Raw genomic sequence first — 21,270 nt, forward strand, 5'->3', positions numbered from 1 at the left:
CCTTTTTTATTACACATAGGAAGCTTTAAGTAACGAGGTACCTCTATGAAATCTCAATCCCAAGCAAATTTGAATTTAATCCACTGGATTTAGTGAAGACACGTAGGGCGTGTGCTAGTTGGGGCTAATATGGGGCACTTAGGGCGTGTGCTAGTTGGGGCTAATATGGCTTCGTGATCAAAGGTTGGATCAGTTCATCCGGACACAACGTTTATTGGCGGATACTACGCTTCATCACTCAACCAAGCGACCTCTTCAGTCTCAGCTGACTGCAGGTATCCGCACCCCTTATGAACAATACAGTTGCACCTTTAGGCAGAGAACTTAACAACTGACCCCCAGTGTGCGCAAACGTGCACCGCGCACGTACGCATGAACGCGCGTGATTTCCCTTCACGTTTACAGCCATGCAGAGTGAAGCAGACATAATCCAGTGGCCCGCGACCCTGACCGGGTAACTTCATAATTAGGGGAAGGCATAACCATCCAGTTAACTGTCCCCTAAATTAACAGTGCAGCCCAGTGCATGTTATTACTGGGCACTGTAACGCCCATTTGGCACTGGGCGTTTTTTGCTTTCGCTCTCATCCAGAATGCATGTAAACGCCAATACACTAAATTGTTTTTATTTTTTTTAAAGAATAGATTTAAATATTGCATTTGTGTTCATTTTTTTAATCTATCATACCATTGCATGTGTGATGTGTTATGTTTAAACGACTACTCACTGTAAAGCACATTTGTCCCACAGCTGCATGAAAGCTGTGCTATTAGAGTGAATAAAAACGGTCCTGCAAAGGACACAGCCAACACGCCAAGCTAACAGACGAGCCCAGGATCCCTGCCATGCAAATGAATTTCAGACAAGTGAAGAATTTTTAGTTAGGGAAGATTAAAAGAAATTAATTGTAGCCTCCCGTCCCTTTTGGTCCCCTCGGCTGATCTGCTCTCCCTCTTAGAGAAGAGCTCGAGAGGATGGGGACAACGTGACCACCCCTCCGTGTCTGCAGCACCATCAGTTAGGATGACTGGCTTAGGGACCTTGGAATAGGACACGATTGGTTTTTTTTTAATGGAGTGTTATGGTGGAATAGACTGCAGTGTTGCTTCTACAACAGTAACACACGTGTTTAATCGATACGATTTACAGACAGACATGATGTATGCACAGGTGAATTAGTTCATCTGTACACAGCGTTTATTGATTGATTGGGGGAAAATCAGGATTGGGACTGGGGGAGTCAAAGAGGCCATCAGTGTGAAGAGGGCACAACCGTCCCTGAACTGAGGGGGGTGAGGCGGGGCTAAGAGTACATCTGTCACCATCTTACAATGCTGTGATTTTTGCAACCATTCCCAAATCCTATGTGAATAGTACACATGGCCATTGTAACTCTAGTTAATGGTCACGGCAATTTGCATATGAAACCGATCGTTGGTTTGGGTCGTTGTACTGATTATAAGGATGGGGACACCTGCAGTCAGCTGAGACTGAAGAGGTCACTTGTAGATGAGTGATGAGACGTTTCTCTCAATAAACGTTGTGTCCAGATGAACTATTTCTACTTTCTGGGATTTCCTTACCTGGATTATTGAGCATGCATAAACACACACACACACACACACACACACACACACACACACACACACACACACACACACACACACACACACACACACACACACACACACACACACACACACAGCATATGGGGCCTTCTTGTGTGGCTGCTTGGACTGCTTGGACACTTAGTGGCAGAGGTCTTGTTTAAAAAAAAAGAAGGACATAGTTATCGTTTGCAACCATAGGTGTTGGTACCTGTTGTGGCTCTCTCTGTCTCACAAAGAGGGGCTGGGCTGGTCCGGCCTGGACGGGCGGAGTGCTGCACTGGGATGACCTCATCTCTTGACTGGACGCAATAACAAACAGTTTAGAAATCACTTACCCTCTGCTGCCACCTACAGTCACACCGGGGGAACGTTTCCTGATTAAAGCTTATTGCGAAGACATAATTAAACTTTTCTCATTATCTCTTCAGAATTTGCCACAAATTGTTTTAATATTCGTCTGTTATTTCCATGACATGTTTTTTTTCCCAAAGGGTTTTTTCCCTCATCTGAATCGAGGGTCTTAGGATGGGGGGGGGGGGTTGTCATACAGAATGTAGAGCGACTTAACTGTGATTTGGGGCTATACAAATACATTTGACTAGACTTGATTCGTTTAAGAGCGTGTACTCCAAATGGTGGCTCTCTCTCTCATGGTAGGGGTACATGTTTCACACCAACACCACCGATCCAACCCAGTCAGCTTTTCCCCTTTCACAGCAGTCAAATCTGAACCGCTGAAACAAACTGTAAGTAGCTTAGAAATGGTGAACCATTCAGAGTACTTTCAGTGTCTAACACCGAGAGAACAAACAACATTGTGTGCTTCAGCTCAAAAAAACCAAAAACTAAAAACCAAACAAATAAACAAACTAAATCAAAGTGCTATGCACACCGTAAAACAACTTAAGGATAAACATTTATAATTTACATGTGCTGAATGAGAGTAAATGTTCCTCTTCCCCCTGCACGTGGCACTGACTGACACATGTCAGCTTTGCTCCACTTCATAAACACATCTGGGCTAGCTATTGCTACTTATCTCCATCTCTGGTAAAACGAAGATCTTAATACACCAACAACAACAACAACGATATTTATCAATTATCAAAACAGAATCAACAAAGGGGAAATCGTAAGCAAGAGCAAAAATAAATAAGGAAGGTAAGTGGGTCGTCCCCAAAACTATTTTCTGAACTAACTTGTCTGTCAAATTCACCTTTATTTGTTGCTGTCGTTTTGAACCACATGAGGGCAGTAGAGGTCTACTGTGGTAGGGACACCCATGGCCGCCTCACGATGACCACGTGTCTGCCTGATGGCGAACAGATGTTTCAGGGCTTCACCTATTCTGTACCACGACCGGTGCACACCACGGACGGACATGAGGCACAGAGGCGCTAGCATAAGGACACATGGCCGGAAACAGCAAGGAGGAGGAGGCCTCGTTCTGATGACGCCGGTGCCGGGACAGATCAAACAGACGACAGGTGTCCACATTATACTGGGGCGTTTTGAGTCGTTTCGTAGCACGTGTGGATATTAATTTTGTCTTAGATCCAATCAGAAATGGATGTTTATTCCCTCTAGTGTCCTGACCTATCATGTCCCGAAACCCTAGCTAGTATTTAGCTTGCTTCTCTCACAAAGCTTTAGCTTCGCTCACATTTGACCCCGATATGGGACCTTCCTTCCTCTCATCCGCTTTGTGTGGCGTGTGAGTTCCATCTTGCATTGTGTGGGTGTACCATGACTTGGTAACTATTAAGCCGCCTTGATGTAAATTCAGAGTGGAAATATAGTTGGGACATCTTCAATCAGGTGTGTAACTTGAGTCATGTAACATGCTTAGTAAAGCATTTAACCTGATGGGATGCTCCTGTGCAGCCGCTCAGGCTCCTTGGCATATTTTTGTACCAGTTTGGCTCACCTCCTCCTCCTCCTGGGTCAAGTTGCGAGGGGAGCGTGTGCGGACACCTAGCACCATGCCCTGCCGGATTTGACTCCATGGGATGAGATTGAGAACCTTGGCTAGCCGTCAGACCATTTAAAGGCTTATGTGCTCTTGTTCAGTAGCCATCCCCGTGTTTATTTCAAGTCATCCTCCTAATCTCAGGCTTCTGGGACTCTGCAGCAGAATTCCCATTGGGCTTCATTGGCCATTTGTATTTAATGGTAAGGGTGGTCTCGGATGGGCAATGGGTTCGACCAGACAAGCTGCTCTGCACTACGACCAAAAGCTTAAAACTTTGGTCTTATCTATTCCTCATGCTTGAGTCTTTTTTTTCTCTTTTCTTTTTTTGAAAGCTTCACAGTTGCTGTCATATGCCGATTCTCAAAAGTGCCATTTTCTTCCCTGGCCACTCCACCATGCAAACCAAATTTGTGAAGAGCTGGCCAGATTGTTATCCCTCTTGAATAGATCTCCATCACAGCCAGAGTGGTCCTTGGGTTCTTGGTCACCTCCCTGACCAAGGTCTTTCTCATCCAGTTGCTCAGTTTGGTTATTGGTCCTCCTGTAGGTATTACTACATGGACCCCTCCCCCCTCCATTCCTCCTAATGGAGGAAGGCATTCTCTTGTGGACTTCAGAAAATCATTTAATCCCTTTCACCAGATCAATGCCTCTTCAAATATTCGGTCTCCAAATCTATGAAGGCTTCGTTGTGCTTTATAAATAATTGTCTACTTTGACATACACTGGTACAATCTTGTTCTACATCATATTCGGTCTTTTCAACCGGCCACAGGTGGACCAGGAGCAAAACAAAGACATTTGAAAGAAATACAGAGGAATTTGGATGGACCTCACCGTCAACTTGGGAAGTGTCACGGCAAAGGGCTTAAATAAGTATTAACTCAAAATATGTCGGCTTTTTTTATTTTCCATTTGTAAACTCAGGCTGTAATAACACAGAATGTGGAGGGGAATGCTTGTCAGGATGGACTTCAGGTGTGTTGGTCTGTGTCTTGCTGTTGCTGCGGTCTCCCTGAGTCCAGTACCTTTCGGTTTGCATCTCCATCAGTCTGGAGACGGTCCTCTGGAAGGCAAAGACCTCCTCTTCGGCTGTGAACAGAGTCAGACGCTCCCCGGCCTCCTAAGAAGGACACAGTTCAACAGATTTGGGGGTCAATGCACGTTAAAATCAGTCCGTTAAGGATCTGATCTCTTTCAAAACAAACATTTTGCAATTTCTTCATAAATCGCAGCGGAACCGTGCTGTGCCCGTAACCCAGAGGTTGATGGACTGTAACCATCTTCTGCTAGCCTACATTTTGTGGGCAACATGGTGGTCCAGTGGTTAGCACTGTTGCCTCGCAGCAAGAAGGTCCTGGGTTCGAAACCCAGGCCGTCCCAGGTCCTTTCTGTGTGGAGTTTGCATGTTCTCCCCGTGTCTGCGTGGGTTTCCTCCGGGTGCTCCGGTTTCCCCCCACCATCAAAAAGACATGCATGTTAGGGTTACTACTCCTGTCTGTGCCCCTGAGCACGGCAATGGAAAGAAGAACTGGAGTTGGCCCGTGGGCGCTGCAGCTGCCCACTGCTCCTATACGATAGGATTGGTTAAATGCAGAGAACACATTTCATTGTAACCGAACAACTGTACAATGACAAAATAAAGTGGCTTTCTTCTTTTCTAGAACAATATTAAAATCTACGTACATAAAGTGGCGACTGGACAAGAAAAGACCCAGTTTAATGTGAATTGCAGTCTCACCTAGCCAGCTGTTTTGAATCAAACCATGCAGAAGCGATATTGACTTGATGCGGCTGCCCACACATGGCCACACTCATGTAGACAGATGCACACACAAACTCATCCTGTGCACATGCACTAGTTATTACGATTAACTACCACCATGTATGTACACGTTACATGTGCAACAGGTCCAATGGCGGTACAGTGATTGTATAGCTAGACATGGAGGGGGAGAGGAAAACAAGGAGGTCATTCTAAGTGATAGAAAAACAACTGTAGGTTGCTAATTAGCCTATGTAGATTTGGACAAATTTTAGTCTGTAAACCAATTCTAAACTTCTATTTTTTTTGCCTGTTATGTATATTATTTTGACCTTTTTATATATATATATATATATATATATATATGTGTGTGTGTGTGTGTGTTTTTCCTGATACAGGAGAAATCAGTATTGATATATACTATATCTATATACACTACCGTTCAAAAGTTTGGGATCACCCAAACAATTTCGTGTTTTCCATGAAAAGTCACACTTATTCACCACCATATGTTGTGAAATGAATAGAAAATAGAGTCAAGACATTGACAAGGTTAGAAATAATGATTTGTATTTGAAATAAGATTTTTTTTACATCAAACTTTGCTTTCGTCAAAGAATCCTCCATTTGCAGCAATTACAGCATTGCAGACCTTTGGCATTCTAGCTGTTAATTTGTTGAGGTAATCTGGAGAAATTGCACCCCACGCTTCCAGAAGCAGCTCCCACAAGTTGGATTGGTTGGATGGGCACTTCTTTGAGCAGATTGAGTTTCTGGAGCATCACATTTGTGGGGTCAATTAAACGCTCAAAATGGCCAGAAAAAGAGAACTTTCATCTGAAACTCGACAGTCTATTCTTGTTCTTAGAAATGAAGGCTATTCCATGCGAGAAATTGCTAAGAAATTGAAGATTTCCTACACCGGTGTGTACTACTCCCTTCAGAGGACAGCACAAACAGGCTCTAACAGGTACTATTTAATGAAGATGCCAGTTGGGGACCTGTGAGGCGTCTGTTTCTCAAACTAGAGACTCTAATGTACTTATCTTCTTGCTCAGTTGTGCAACGCGGCCTCCCACTTCTTTTTCTACTCTGGTTAGAGCCTGTTTGTGCTGTCCTCTGAAGGGAGTAGTACACACCGGTGTAGGAAATCTTCAATTTCTTAGCAATTTCTCGCATGGAATAGCCTTCATTTCTAAGAACAAGAATAGACTGTCGAGTTTCAGATGAAAGTTCTCTTTTTCTGGCCATTTTGAGCGTTTAATTGACCCCACAAATGTGATGCTCCAGAAACTCAATCTGCTCAAAGAAGTGCCCATCCAACCAATCCAACTTGTGGGAGCTGCTTCTGGAAGCGTGGGGTGCAATTTCTCCAGATTACCTCAACAAATTAACAGCTAGAATGCCAAAGGTCTGCAATGCTGTAATTGCTGCAAATGGAGGATTCTTTGACGAAAGCAAAGTTTGATGTAAAAAAAATCTTATTTCAAATACAAATCATTATTTCTAACCTTGTCAATGTCTTGACTCTATTTTCTATTCATTTCACAACATATGGTGGTGAATAAGTGTGACTTTTCATGGAAAACACAAAATTGTTTGGGTGATCCCAAACTTTTGAACGGTAGTGTATATCTATATATAGAAATGGATATATACAGATATAGATATTGCTATTATCATATTGTGTCTTATATTACTGCAATATATATTATACTAGAAGAACCCCGCTACAATGTAGCGGTACCCCACTTCAAGTGGGGGTGGAAAGGGGCTAAATGGCAAGTAGTAGACGATGGTCACCAAGTATATTTCACATACATGACATTGCATACACAATAACATTAAAGGGGGAGAGGGTCATATTTTCCAGGTTAAGGGGGGGGGTCCCAGAACAAAATTTTAGGTGAAAAAATCAAAAATGCTCAGAATCATCTGAAATGCCGAGAAAAGTGGTGTTTAGCCATTTTTAGAAAAATGCATATTTTGCATATTTATGCATAATTATGCATAATTTTAATTTTCTGGGATTTTTCCCTTACTCTCTGAGACAATACCTACCACCTCCAAAAAGAATTAGGATCATAAGTGCTTTAGTTTTCGGTCCCGCTATCTACACTAACTAACACACACACACTAACACCACTCACACACACATTAGGAAAATATATCAGTAGATTGTAATATTAAATACATATATGATAAAATGATAATATGAATATTATCATAGCAACTATATATATATATATACACTACCGTTCAAAAGTTTGGGATCACCCAAACAATTTTGTGTTTTCCATGAAAAGTCACACTTCACCACCATATGTTGTGAAATGAATAGAAAATAGAGTCAAGACATTGACAAGGTTAGAAATAATGATTTGTATTTGAAATAAGATTTTTTTTACATCAAACTTTGCTTTCGTCAAAGAATCCTCCATTTGCAGCAATTACAGCATTGCAGACCTTTGGCATTCTAGCTGTTAATTTGTTGAGGTAATCTGGAGAAATTGCACCCCACGCTTCCAGAAGCAGCTCCCACAAGTTGGATTGGTTGGATGGGCACTTCTTGCGTACCATACGGTCAAGCTGCTCCCACAATAGCTCAATGGGGTTCAGATCTGGTGACTGCGCTGGCCACTCCATTACCGATAGAATACCAGCTGCCTGCTTCTGCTCTAAATAGTTCTTGCACAATTTGGAGGTGTGTTTAGGGTCATTGTCCTGTTGTAGGATGAAATTGGCTCCAATCAAGCGCTGTCCACTGGGTATGGCATGGCGTTGCAAAATGGAGTGATAGCCTTCCTTATTCAGAATCCCTTTTACCCTGTACAAATCTCCCACCTTACCAGCACCAAAGCAACCCCAGACCATCACATTACCTCCACCATGCTTAACAGATGGCGTCAGGCATTCTTCCAGCATCTTTTCATTTGTTCTGCGTCTCACAAACGTTCTTCTTTGTGATCCAAACACCTCAAACTTGGATTCATCCGTCCACAACACTTTTTTCCAGTCTTCCTCTGTCCAATGTCTGTGTTCTTTTGCCCATCTTAATCTTTTTCTTTTATTGGTCAGTCTCAGATATGGCTTTTTCTTTGCCACTCTGCCCTGAAGCCCAGAATCCCGCAGCCGCCTGTTCACTGTAGATGTTGACACTGGTGTTTTGCGGGTACTATTTAATGAAGATGCCAGTTGGGGACCTGTGAGGCGTCTGTTTCTCAAACTAGAGACTCTAATGTACTTATCTTCTTGCTCAGTTGTGCAACGCGGCCTCCCACTTCTTTTTCTACTCTGGTTAGAGCCTGTTTGTGCTGTCCTCTGAAGGGAGTAGTACACACCGGTGTAGGAAATCTTCAATTTCTTAGCAATTTCTCGCATGGAATAGCCTTCATTTCTAAGAACAAGAATAGACTGTCGAGTTTCAGATGAAAGTTCTCTTTTTCTGGCCATTTTGAGCGTTTAATTGACCCCACAAATGTGATGCTCCAGAAACTCAATCTGCTCAAAGGAAGGTCAGTTTTGTAGCTTCTGTAACGAGCTAAACTGTTTTCAGATATGTGAACATGATTGCACAAGGGTTTTCTAATCATCAATTAGCCTTCTGAGCCAATGAGCAAACACATTGTACCATTAGAACACTGGAGTGATAGTTGCTTGAAATGGGCCTCTATACACCTATGTAGATATTGCACCAAAAACCAGACATTTGCAGCTAGAATAGTCATTTACCACATTAGCAATGTATAGAGTGTATTTCTTTAAAGTTAAGACTAGTTTAAAGTTATCTTCATTGAACAGTACAGTGCTTTTCCTTCAAAAATATGGACATTTCAATGTGATCCCAAACTTTTGAACGGTAGTGTATATACACACACACACACACACACACACACCCCTTTTCTCCCCAATCGTATCTGGCCAATTATCCCACTCTTCCGAGCCATCCTGGTTGCTGCTCCACCCCCTCTGCCGATCCAGGGAGGGCTGCAGACTACCACACGCCTCCTCTGATACATGTGGAGTTGCCAGCTGCTTCTTTTCACCTGACAGTGCAGAGTTTCGCCAGGGGGACGCAGCGCATGGGAGGATCATGCTATTCCCCCCAGTTCCCTCTCCCCCCTGAACAGGCAACCCGACCGACTGACTGACCAGAGGAGGCGCTAGTGCAGTGACCAGGACACATACCCACATCTGGCTTCCCACCCGCAGACACGGCCAATTGTGCATGCAGGGACGGCCAACCAAGCTGGAAGTAACACGGGGTTTCGAACCGGCTATCCTCATGTTGGCAGGCAAAGGAATAGACCGCTACGCTACCTGGACACCCTGGCCTTTACATATATTTGTGTCCCTTTCATGTCAACAGACTGTAAAATATGAGTTTTTAATGTTTTTGTGCCTTCAAAGTGCTCTACACTTTGAATTGCCTTTGTGTGCATGAAACACACTACATGAATAAACTTGCCTTGACACTGCTGGAGCGATAGCTGAACCCCTCAAATTACTGGATGGCCTGTGATTCTCAGGTTGAAACAGCTCATATCACTCTCTAATGGGAGGATACCCCGTATATGCCCCCCCTCCCATTCCTAACCTCATCCACGACAAAGATGGCAGATGGAAAAGTATGACCGTGGTCATTGCAAGTGGGCTTACCCCTCTGAGGCCGAGGTCATCCAGCAGCTGTCGGTCCCTCATGTCTTCTCCTCCAGAGTGGACAAACAGCTGGTCCAGAGGGGCCGCCGCCAGCAGGACCACCCTCACCTGGGATGAGGAAGGAAAGGAAGGAGGGAAATGTGAAGGGCTAGGGCTTTTCAAGATTTTGGATCTGCAACCCCCGTTTATTCATAAAGGGGATTCCTGCAGTCCTGTCATTTCGGTTTGTTATATATTTTTCTCGTTTTGTCGCAGTCCTGATCACACCAATGAATCCAGACATCAGCCGTCTGAAATGACTCCTGGAATTTGTCCCTCTGAGATGACAGGGCCCTAGTTTCCTGAATCAAGGTGCACTAGCGGTGTGAAGGAGGAGCTTCTGGTACGGCCGTGGCCATCCTCAAATAAGAGTTTTTATGGCAGAAAAACCATCCTCTGTCTGATGAGCATTGAACACACAAGGATAACTAGGCCTACCTCCTGCCTTCTTTCAATCAATGCAGGTGGATAGATGCAATCCTGCTGGATAACCACCCATTAGGAAATCTATGCCTGTATTGTACAGACACCTGGGCTGAAGGGCCTGTAGTCCCAAATCTTTTCTGGATCACCCCAAATGTTCTTTGCAACAAGTAAGAAACAACTTAATTGTTATTTGATAGTTTATATGAAAATAATAATTAAACCGAAGACACTTAATATGCCTTTAATGCTGTTTATAAGTTGAATGCCCACTCTCGTGTTTTGCATTACGTTTATAAATGTGGTACAGTGTGTGTTTGTGATTTGTACATTTTGTGGAGTTTGCATGTTCTCCCCATGTCTGTGTGGGTTTCCTCCGGGGGCTCCGGTTTCCTCCCACAATCCAAAGACATGTAAGTCAGGCGAATTGGCTGTACTAAATTGTCCCTAGGTGTGTGTGTGTGTGTGTGTGTCGGCCCTGTGATGGCCTAGCAGCCTGTCCAGGGTGTCTCCCTGCCTGCTGCCCAATGACTGCTGGAATAGGCTCCTGCATCCTGCTCTCAGGGTTGTGGGGATCCATCCATCCATCCATTATCCGAACCGCTTATCCTGTTCTCAGGGCTCCAGCATCCCCGCGACCCTGAGAGGCAGGATAAGCGGTTCAGATAATGGATGGATGGGTGAGTTGAAAGGACAAAAACAAAATCAGTAGAAAATGCAAAACTGGTTAAAAAAAGAAAAAAAATATAGAAATGAAATCCAGTTAGTGAAGTCAATTTTTCATGCTATTAGCAATCATCAGCTGGACGTCAGGTGTGTGTGTATATATATATACACACACACACACACACACACATACACAAACAACATGATATGTATATATTGAGTAGGCAAGAATAAATTCGGCATGTTACAGTGCATCACCCAACCCATGAACCTTTGGCCTGGTCCGAGCAGGTGGGTGGTGGTCAGCGAAAAAAAATGTAGAGCGCCACCGTACTGACAATGACACACGTCCTACTGCATCTCTCCTCCCACTTCAGCATACGGCAGGTCATCATAACACCACCGGCGCATTGTGAGGAGGAAACATCGCTGCGCCTCAGGAAAAAAAACACTTCACCAGTGCAAAGCTGTACTTGTCGCCATGCACCTGCATGAAAATAGGGCCCTATATCTTAACTACCCCATGCCAACCATGTTCTGTCTGTTAAAACACAGCTTCTCTTTGTAACAGAGGAGGATGGATTAACTGGACCGAACTGAGACCGCGTTAGTTGGTACAAAAGTACCGGCTATAACTGGGCAAGCCTGCAAAAGTACCTTGTGGTCATAGAAGGTGTCCATGAGGGTGATGAAACGTCTGGCCTGGTCTTTGAGGGTCAGCGTCAGCATGGGAATGTAGCGGATGAACACCGTGTCAAAGACCCGCGCCATCTCAAGGTAGTCCCCGGCGCCCAGAGGCTGAAACAAGATCAGTAAGGCTTGACCTTGACCTGGGATCGTGACTAAAGGCAGCACATAACAGTACACAGAAGACACAGCTTCGGGGCAATACGTGCAAAACTACTACTACTACTACTACTACTACTACTTTTGGCTGCTGTTGTTAGGAGTCACCACAGCGGATCATCCGTTTCCATGTCTTCTCAGGGCAACACATACAAATCATTGCCATAAACTTGCAAACACAGAAAAGAGCCGCACAAAATAATGAAGTGTTAACACAAAGTATGTACACATTTCACTCCACATACTTGATGTGCAAAAAATAACAACCACAAAAGCAAATGTCATAGTGTTTTGTCCTTGGTTCTCATCCACTGTCTGCCAGACCAAGGACATCACAGGCAAACACTTAACTGAGCGCCAACACACACGCCCATCAGAGCTACACAGAAGTCGCAAAGTTCTTTTCACTGTATGATCCCACACCGCTACAGTCCCGCAACAATAGACACAATGATTTGTGTAGAGCAACAAATTGTCAATAGACTGGAGCTCTTTTGACATTGAGCAGAACTCAGACTTGAGTTGAAGGAGCCCTGATGCAAAAGTGGCTGAAGAATAAGAGGCGGAGAGTGGAGGGGAAGGGCAACGTGAGACAGAAATAATGCAAGCAGGATGGCAAAATATGAAGAACACGAGGAAAAATGGGAAATAAGGAGACGAGTACAGCAAGGGAAATTCTTTACGCGTGACCTCTTTTCATTCGGTGTGCTTGGGTGTGTGCGTGTTTTGTGCAAGTCTTTGTCTGCCACTGTTTACAAAGGAGACAGGGGAAATGAATTGTGCGGTCACTGAAGGAATACTAACTGCAGGGCTGAAGGAAAATATATCAGTGAATGTGATTAGATGCTTGGATGCATGTACGTATATGTGCAGTGTCGTGAAAAAGTAGTTTCCTGATTTCCTCTACTTTTGCATAGTTGTCACACTGAATTGTTTCAGATCCTTATATAAAATGTAATATAAGACAAAGAGAACCCGAGTAAACACAAAATTCAGTTTTTAAAGATCATTTTATTTAAGGAAAAACATTTATCCAACACCAACTGACCCTGTGTGAAAAAGTAATTGCCCCCTTAGTTACCCAACTGTCAACCAATTAACCAAATATAATTATGATTGATCACTGGATTCAATTAGAGCAGATACATCCAGGCTTGATTACTGCCAGCCCTGTTGACTCTAAACATGACTAATTTATATACACCCACCGGCCACTTTATTAGGTACACCTTGCTAGTACCGGGTTGGACCCCCTTTTGCCTTCAGAACTGCCTTAATCCTTCGTGGCATAGATTCAACAAGGTACTGGAAACATTCCTCAGAGAGTTTGGTCCATATTTACATGATAGCATCACGCAGTTGCTGCAGATTTGTTGGCTGTACATCCATGATGCGAATCTCCCGGTCCACCACATCCCAAAGGTGCTCTATTGGATTGAGATCTGGTGACTGTGGAGGCCATTTGAGTACAGTGAACTCATTGTCATGTTCAAGAAACCAGTCTGAGATGATTCGAGCTTTATGACATGGTGTGTTATCCTGCTGGAAGTAGCCATCAGAAGATGGGAACACTGTGGTCATAAAGGGATGGACATGGTCAGCAACAATACTCAGGTAGGCTGTGGCGTTGACATGATGCTCAATTGGTACTAAGGGGCCCAAAGTGTGCCAAGAAAATATCCCCCACACCATTACACCACCACCACCAGCCTGAACCGTCGATACAAGGCAGGATGGATCCATGCTTTCATGTTGTTGACGCCAAATTCTGACCCTACCATCCGAATGTCGCAGCAGAAATCGAGACTCATCAGACCAGGCAACGTTTTTCCAATCTTCTATTGTCCAATTTTGGTGAGCCTGTGCGAACTGTAGCCTCAGTTTCCTGTTCTTAGTTGACAGGAGTGGCACCCGGTGTGGTCTTCTGCTGCTGTAGCCCATCTGCCTCAAGGTTCGACGTGTTGTGCGTTCAGAGATGCTCTGCATACCTCGGTTGAAATGAGTGGTTATTTGAGTTACTGTTGCCTTTCTATCAGCTCGAACCAGTCTGGCCATTCTCCTCTGACCTCTGACATCAACAAGGCATTTTCGCCCACAGAACTGCTGCTCACTGGATATTTTCTCTTTTTCGGCCCATTCTCTGTAAACCCTAGAGATGGTTGTGCGTGAAAATCCCAGTAGATCAGCAGTTTCTGAAATACTCAGACCAGCCCGTCTGGCACCAACAACCATGCCACGTTCAAAGTCACTTAAATCACCTTTCTTCCCCATTCTGATGCTCGGTTTGAACTGCAGCAGATCGTCTTGACCATGTCTACATGCCTAAATGCATTGAGTTGCTGCCATGTGATTGGCTGATCAGAAATTTGCGTTAACGAGCAGTTGGACAGGTGTGCCTAATAAAGTGGCCGGTGAGTGTATATATCCATCCATTCATTATCTGAACTGCTTATCCTGCTCTCAGGGTCGCGGGGATGCTGGAGCCTATTCCAGCAGTCATTGGGCAGCAGACGGGGAGACATCCTGGACAGGCCGCCAGGCCATCACAGGGCCTATATATACAGTGCATCCGGAAAGTATTCACACCCCTTCACTTTCCCCACATTTTGTTATGTTACAGCCTTATTCCAAAATGGATGAAATTCCTTTTTTTTTTCTCATCAATCTACATACAATACCCCATCATCACAAAGTGAAAAAGGTTTTGTAGAAATTTATTAAAAATAAAAAACTGAAATGTTGCATGTACATAAGTATTCACACCCTTTACTCAGTACTTGGTTGAGACACCCTTGGCAGCGATTACAGCCTCAAGTATTCTTGGGTATGAAGCTACAAGCTTGGCACACCTATATTTGGGGTATTTCTCCCATTCTTCTCTGCAGTTCCTCTCGAGCTCTGTAAGGTTAGATGGGGAGCGTCGCTGCACAGCTATTTTCAGGTCTTTCCAGAGATGTTCAATGGGGTTCAAATCTGGGCTCTGGCTGGGCCACTCAAGGACATTCACAGACTTGTCCCGAAGCCACTCCTTCGTTGTCTTGGCTGTGTGCTTAGGGTCGTTGTCGTGTTGAAAGGTAAACCTTCGCCCCAGTCTGAGGTCCTAAGCGCTCTGGAGCAGGTTTTCATCAAGGATCTCTCTGTACTTTGCTCCATTCATCTTTTCCTCAATCCTGACTAGTCTCCCAGTTCATGCCGCTGAAAAACATCCCCACAGCATGATGCTGCCACCACCATGCTTCACTGTAGGGATGGTATTAGCAAGGTGATGAGAGGTGCCTGGTTTCCCCCAGACGTGACGTTTGGCATTCAGGCCAAAGAGTTCAATCTTGGTTTCATCAGACCAGAGAATCTTATTTCTCATGGTCTGAGAGTCCTTTAGGTGCTTTCTGGCAAACTCCAAGCGGGCTGTCATGTGCCTTTTACTGAGCAGAGGCTTCCGTCTGGCCACTCTACCATAAAGGCCTGATTGGTGGAGTGCTGCAGAGATGGCTGTCCTTCTGGAAGGTTCTCCCATCTCGACAGAGGAACGCTGGAGCTCTGTCAGAGTGACCATCGGGTTCTTGGTCACCTCCCTAACCAAGGCCCTTCTCCCCCGATTGCTCAGTTTGGCTGGGTGGCCAGCTCTAGGAAGAGTCCTGGTGGATCCAGACTTCTTCCATTTACAAATGATGGAGACCCCTGTGCTCTTCAGGACCTTCAATGCTGTAGACATTTTTTTGTACCCTTCCCCAGATCTGTGCCTCGATACGATCCTTTCTCGGAGGTCCACAGACAATTCCTTTGACTTCATGGCTTGGTTTCTGCTCTGACATGCACTGTCAACAGTGGGACCTTATATAGACAGGTGTGTGCCTTTCCAAATCATGTCCAATCCATTGAATTTACTACAGGTGGACTCCAATCAAGATGTAGAAACATCTCAAGGATGGTCAGTGGAAACAAGATGAACCTGAGCTCAATTTTGAGTGTCATAGCAAAGGGTGTGAATACTTATGTACATGCAATATCTCATTTTTTTATTTTTAATAAATTCGCAAAAATTTCTACAAAACCTTTTTCACTTTGTCATTATGGGGTATTGCGTGTAGATTGATGAGAAAAAAAGGAATTTAATCCATTTTGGAATAAGGCTGCAACATAACAAAATGTGGGGAAAGTGAAGGGGTGTGAATACTTTCCGTATGCACTGTATATACACACACACACACACACACACACACACACACACACACACACACACACACACACACACACACAACTTTCCCTCGGGGATGAATAAAGTATTCTGATTCCGATATGTATATAACCTTGCCATCAGTGTGAAGTAGGCTACAAGGTCTCAATAAGCAGCACACTCTGCCGCCATCAAAATAAATTTCAGAAGAGATGAGAAAAAAAGTAGTTGAGATATTTCAGTCTGGAAAGAGTTATCAAGCCTTTTCTAAGGCTCTGGGACTCCCGTGAACCACAGCCATTGTGTCCAAACAGAGAAAACTTGAACAGTGGTGAATCTTCCCAGGAGTGGCCAGCAAATTCCGCTGAGGTCGCACCGACGACTCATCCAGGAAATCACAAAAAACCTAGGAGAACACCTAAAGAACTGCAGGCCTCTCCAATCTCACCCAAGGTCATCGTTTGTGAGCCAACAATAAGAAAGAGACTGGACAAAATGGACTTCATGGGAGAGTTGCAAGGTACATACCACTGCTAACTCGGAGAAACATTAGTGCTCGTCTCACATTTGTAAAGAAGCACATTGATGACCCCAAGTCTTTTGGGATAATGTGGACAGACGAGTCAAAAGTGGAACTTTTTGGAAGACACGGGTCCTGTTATGTCTGGCGTAAAGCAAACACAGCATTTCACAATGAGAACATCATACCAACAGTCAAACATGGTGGTGGTGGTGTGATGGTTTGGGGATGCTTTGCTGCGTCAGGGCCTGGAAGACTTGTCATCATTGAAGGAACCATGAATTCGACTCTCCACCAGAATATTCTGAGGGAGAAGGTCCGGTCATCAGTCTGTGATCTGAAGCCTAACTGGGTTATGCAGCAGGACAATGATCCAAAACACAAGCGTAAGTCCACCTCAGAATGGCTCAAAAGAAACAAAATGAAGGTTCTGGAGTGGCCTGGTCAAAGTCCTGACCTGAACCCCATCGAGATGCTGTGGCAGGACCTTAAACGAGCAGTTCATGCTCAAAAACCCTCCAATGTTGCTGAATTACAGCAATTCTGCAAAGAAGAGTGGATCAAAATCCCTCCATAGTGATGTGAAAGACTGACCCAGAGAGCAGGGTGATTGGCCAGGTACAATTGGGGAGAAAAAAAAGGGGGGGGGTCGTATGCCTGTAATATTCATCTTCAATTTTGATTAAATAAATATTGCAACAAAAAAAAAGAATAGAAAAAAAAGAGACTCACTCTGCCACACAACTCCTCAAAAGTACAAAAGGCGATGGAGCCACAGGTCTTCTCCAGGGTCACTTCTCTGCCCTGCACTGTCAGGACCCTGGGCCCCGGGACTAGGATGGGAACACAAACACCAAACAAGAAATGAAAGAGCACGTTCTGGCACTTTTTTTCCCACAAAACGATTCCCCTTTCCCCCTAATGCTTCCATCCCCCACCCTTGGGTTCTTCCCCCCTCCCTTATGAAGGCAGAGGTGGGTGGGGAGGGGTCGGGGAGAAACAACACCCCATTAAGCAGGTAGGTATGCACTCATCACCGCCCGTAAATGACATCAACATGTTTGTTAGCCTGTTGTGATCTTGGACAGTTTTTTTTTTCTTTGTTGATTTTTTTCCTCCTTTTTCTTCCCAATTGTATCCCGCCAATTACCCCACTCTTCCGAGCCGTCCCAGTCACTGCTCCACCCCCTCTGCCGATCCCGGGAGGGCTGCAGACTACCACATGCCTCCTGCGGTACATGTTGGGTCGCCAGCCGCTTCTTTTCACCTGACAGTGAGGAGTTTCACCAGGGGGACGTAGCGCGTGGGAGGATCACGCTATTCCCCCCATTCTCCCTGCTTCCCGAACAGGCGCCCCAACTGACCAGAGGAGGCACTAGTGCAACGACCAGGACACATACCCACAACCGGCTTCCCACCCACAGACACGGCCAATTGTGTCTGTAGGGACGCCCGACCAAGCCGGAGGTAACACGGGGATTCGAACCGGCGAGCCCCGTGTTTAGCAAGAGAATAGACTGCTATGCTACCCGGACACCCGACTCTGGACAGTTGAACGTCATCATATAGGATATAGGACAGCTAGATTGAATTACTTTCTATGGCTGACGGGCATAAAGAGGAGACAGTCATTGCCAGTAACCAGTAAGCCATGTTCTGCAAGAACACAAAAGTCTAATCTGGTTCTCCTGAGCCCACCACAACCCCCCCTTCCCCATTCAGTAATGCTGAATAGTGAATTAACTTCCATACCACTCTTTTGTCTCAACGCCAGCTCATCAAACAGCACATCCACGAAGGCTTCTGCATCAGGTTCACTTGTGCTGCACAGAGTGTGCACGTGTGCATGCGTGGATGTCGGGTTTTCACACAGAGAGAGAGAGAGAGAGAGAGAGAGAGAGAGAGGGAGAGAGAGAGAGAGAGAGAGAGGGAGAGAGGGAGAGAGAGAGAAGAGCAGGAAGATAATAGAATATGAAATTAATAATGCTTGAAGTGGCCACATCAAACGGCGCAACCGATGGGAGCGAGGGAGGAGGGTACTTAGCTTTTCACTCCCTCGCTAAAGAACAGGATGTTAGGCTCTACACACAAGCATTAGCCTGTGAATGCATGTCAGAATGAGATTGTGAAGTGTGTGTGTGTGTGTGTGTGTGTGTGTGTGTGTGTTTGTGTGCGTCTGTTTATGAGAACGTGTGTGTTTTAACTCCAGGTAAAAGGGTGTGATGTGCTCTATTTACATACACTGAAAAGACGCAAGCACTTGAAAGCCCCAGCTCAGCAATGAGCAGTGGTAGTGTTGTTCAATGCACAATGCCCATGTGTGTGCTTGTGTGTGTGTGTGTTTGCATGCTCTGCCAAGTGCACGTGTATCATGTGTACACACAAAAAAGTAGAAATGAAAAAAAAGAAAAAGAAAACTAGCTTTTAAAGCTCTGCCATTTTCACGCGCTCTATTGATTCCACTGCTTCTTTTCAGGCTCCTCTCAAGGTAATGTAGGTCTTTATGTACCTCACTCCCCGTCTCGCTACACCTCCATCAGTTTGCATTTTCTATCCTGACCTTATTAAAGGGGGAAAAAAATGAAACGGAGTGCATGATCACAAGCAGTAGCGTCTATGTCGTGTGTGTGTGTGTGTGTGTGTGTGTGTGTGTGTGTGTGTGTTTGAGTGTGCCTGTGTTTGTTGCAGATGTGGGGGTCATGTTCACCTTTTACCAGACCTGCAGAAAGAAAAGCAGAACGCTATGGATATGGATATTTGTATGTACACGTACATGCGTGTGTGTGTGTGCGTGTGTGTGTGTGTGTGTGTGAGTGTGTGTGTGTTTGTAACTTACAGATAGTACAGTTTCCCTGCTGCAGTTTGGTCGAGCCTCCTGTAGTCAGTCCCAGAGTCCAGGCAGATGGTCTGGCAGTAATCCTACACACACACACACACACACACACACACACACACACTCTCTTATCAGGAGACCAGTATTCTGAAATCCTGTATGTGGCTCTGTTTCAGAGAAAGCTGTCTGGGAGGTGGAGTGCGTGAAGTGTAAAAACCACCACATAACAAACACCAGAAGGCCCTGTACATCTGTTAGGACGACTCCACAGACAACTGCTTTAGTCTTTATGACACACTTTATAATGTACAACACGAAACTGCTGAATTAGATGCTGTCGTAGAGCCACCCCTGCTAAATCCATCGCTCATCCAAGTCTTCCTGGCGACTGTCCGTTGCTGCACTCTCACATGACTCTTACAGCCATAAATGATGGTGTGACTTTTAATTCTTTTCTTTCTTCTTTTTGCCTTTTACTGTTTGATTAAATAACCTGCCTTGTGCAGTTCTATAGTTAGCTGTCTTTGCATGAATACCATATGCACACCTGAATAATTTAATGAACAGATAAATCAGTAAACGTGTACAGCATGGCGGGGTGGGGTGGGGTGGGGGGGGGGTCACAGGGGTACCAGCAGACATCTGATGCACGCGAGGTTGAATAGCTTTAAGGCTTTTTTTTTTCCTTCCCCCCTGGTCGCTGCTCCAGCCCCTCTGCCGATCCGGGGAGGGCTGCAGACTACCACATGCCTCCCCCCATACATGTGGAGTCGCCAGCCGCTTCTTTTCACCTGACAGTGAGGAGTTTCGCCAGGGGGATGTAGCGCGTGGGAGGATCACGCTATTTCCCCCCCGAACAGACGCCCCAACTGACCAGAGGAGGCGCTAGTGCAGCAACCAGGACACATACCCACATCCGGCTTCCCACCCACAGACACGGCCAACTGTGTCTGTAGGGACACCCGACCAAGCCGGAGGTAACACGGGGATTTGAAGCGGCGATCCCCGTGTTGGTAGGCAACGGAAGAGACGCCACCCGGACGCCCCCAGCTTTAAGGCTTACACTGAATTTAGTGCACTTGTAATATCTCTGGGAGTTTGGGCCACCTCTCAGCATTTTGTTACGCTGACATACTTACCGCCCCATCGAGCCGTGTGGTGAACTTTTGATGCGGAGTTTAAACTTTTCCAGACAGTGTAAAATGTCAACAGGATTCATGTCAGGGAGCACGACGCAAACTATAATCATCACCTCCGCCATTCCATCAGAGAAAAGAAAGGAATATTGCGTATCACCCCGTCCACACCACCGCCGCCGCTGCACCGCACTGTGTTCAGTGACAGCTGCAGTAATGATGAAATCAGTGAGTTTCTGCCGCTGGCCTCCCTGAGCTGCGGGATAATTAGCCATCACCACAAAGCAAGGGCACAGAAATACGCCATTCTTCTCCGCTGTCAACTTCTTATTTCTGCGCTGGCTTGCACAAACAGGGTTCCCACTCTGAGCCAATTGGCTGAATCAAGCTTAATAACAACCTGGCAAACTCTCTCCCCCACGCACAAAAGGGAGGTGTCATTTCATCAACCCATCGTGACCTCGCCACTGTCGCCGATGGGTAAATAGTCCCTCCAAAAAAAAAGAAAAAGAAAAAGAGAGAACTTGTCACCGCCATCAGTGCACCTCAGACTCTACGTTCAGCTTCTCTTCAGCTATCTTCAACCCCCCCCCCCACACACACACACACCCCACCACCACCGCATC

At 45.3% G+C, this 21,270-nt stretch overlaps 2 protein-coding genes across 2 annotated transcripts in view; both read right to left on the reverse strand.

Moving 5' to 3' along the window:
- foxo3b (forkhead box O3b) overlaps positions 1–3,595 on the reverse strand; it is a 30,919-nt gene extending 27,324 nt beyond the window's left edge. Inside the window, exon 1 of the mRNA XM_056294157.1 lies at positions 3,539–3,595. Coding sequence (XP_056150132.1) covers positions 3,539–3,595 — 57 coding nt within the window. The remainder of the gene's footprint in view (positions 1–3,538) is intronic.
- Positions 3,596–4,487: 892 nt separating this feature from the next.
- Positions 4,488–21,270, reverse strand: part of afg1lb (AFG1 like ATPase b) — a 44,503-nt gene continuing 27,720 nt past the window's right edge. The window contains exons 8-13 of the mRNA XM_056294832.1: positions 19,512–19,594; positions 18,428–18,498; positions 17,408–17,508; positions 11,793–11,933; positions 10,008–10,115; positions 4,488–4,706 (exon numbers count right to left, since the gene is read on the reverse strand). Coding sequence (XP_056150807.1) covers positions 4,488–4,706; positions 10,008–10,115; positions 11,793–11,933; positions 17,408–17,508; positions 18,428–18,498; positions 19,512–19,594 — 723 coding nt within the window. The remainder of the gene's footprint in view (positions 4,707–10,007; positions 10,116–11,792; positions 11,934–17,407; positions 17,509–18,427; positions 18,499–19,511; positions 19,595–21,270) is intronic.

This window comes from Lampris incognitus, chromosome 15 (genome assembly GCF_029633865.1).
Source record: "Lampris incognitus isolate fLamInc1 chromosome 15, fLamInc1.hap2, whole genome shotgun sequence".
NCBI lineage: Eukaryota > Metazoa > Chordata > Actinopteri > Lampriformes > Lampridae > Lampris > Lampris incognitus.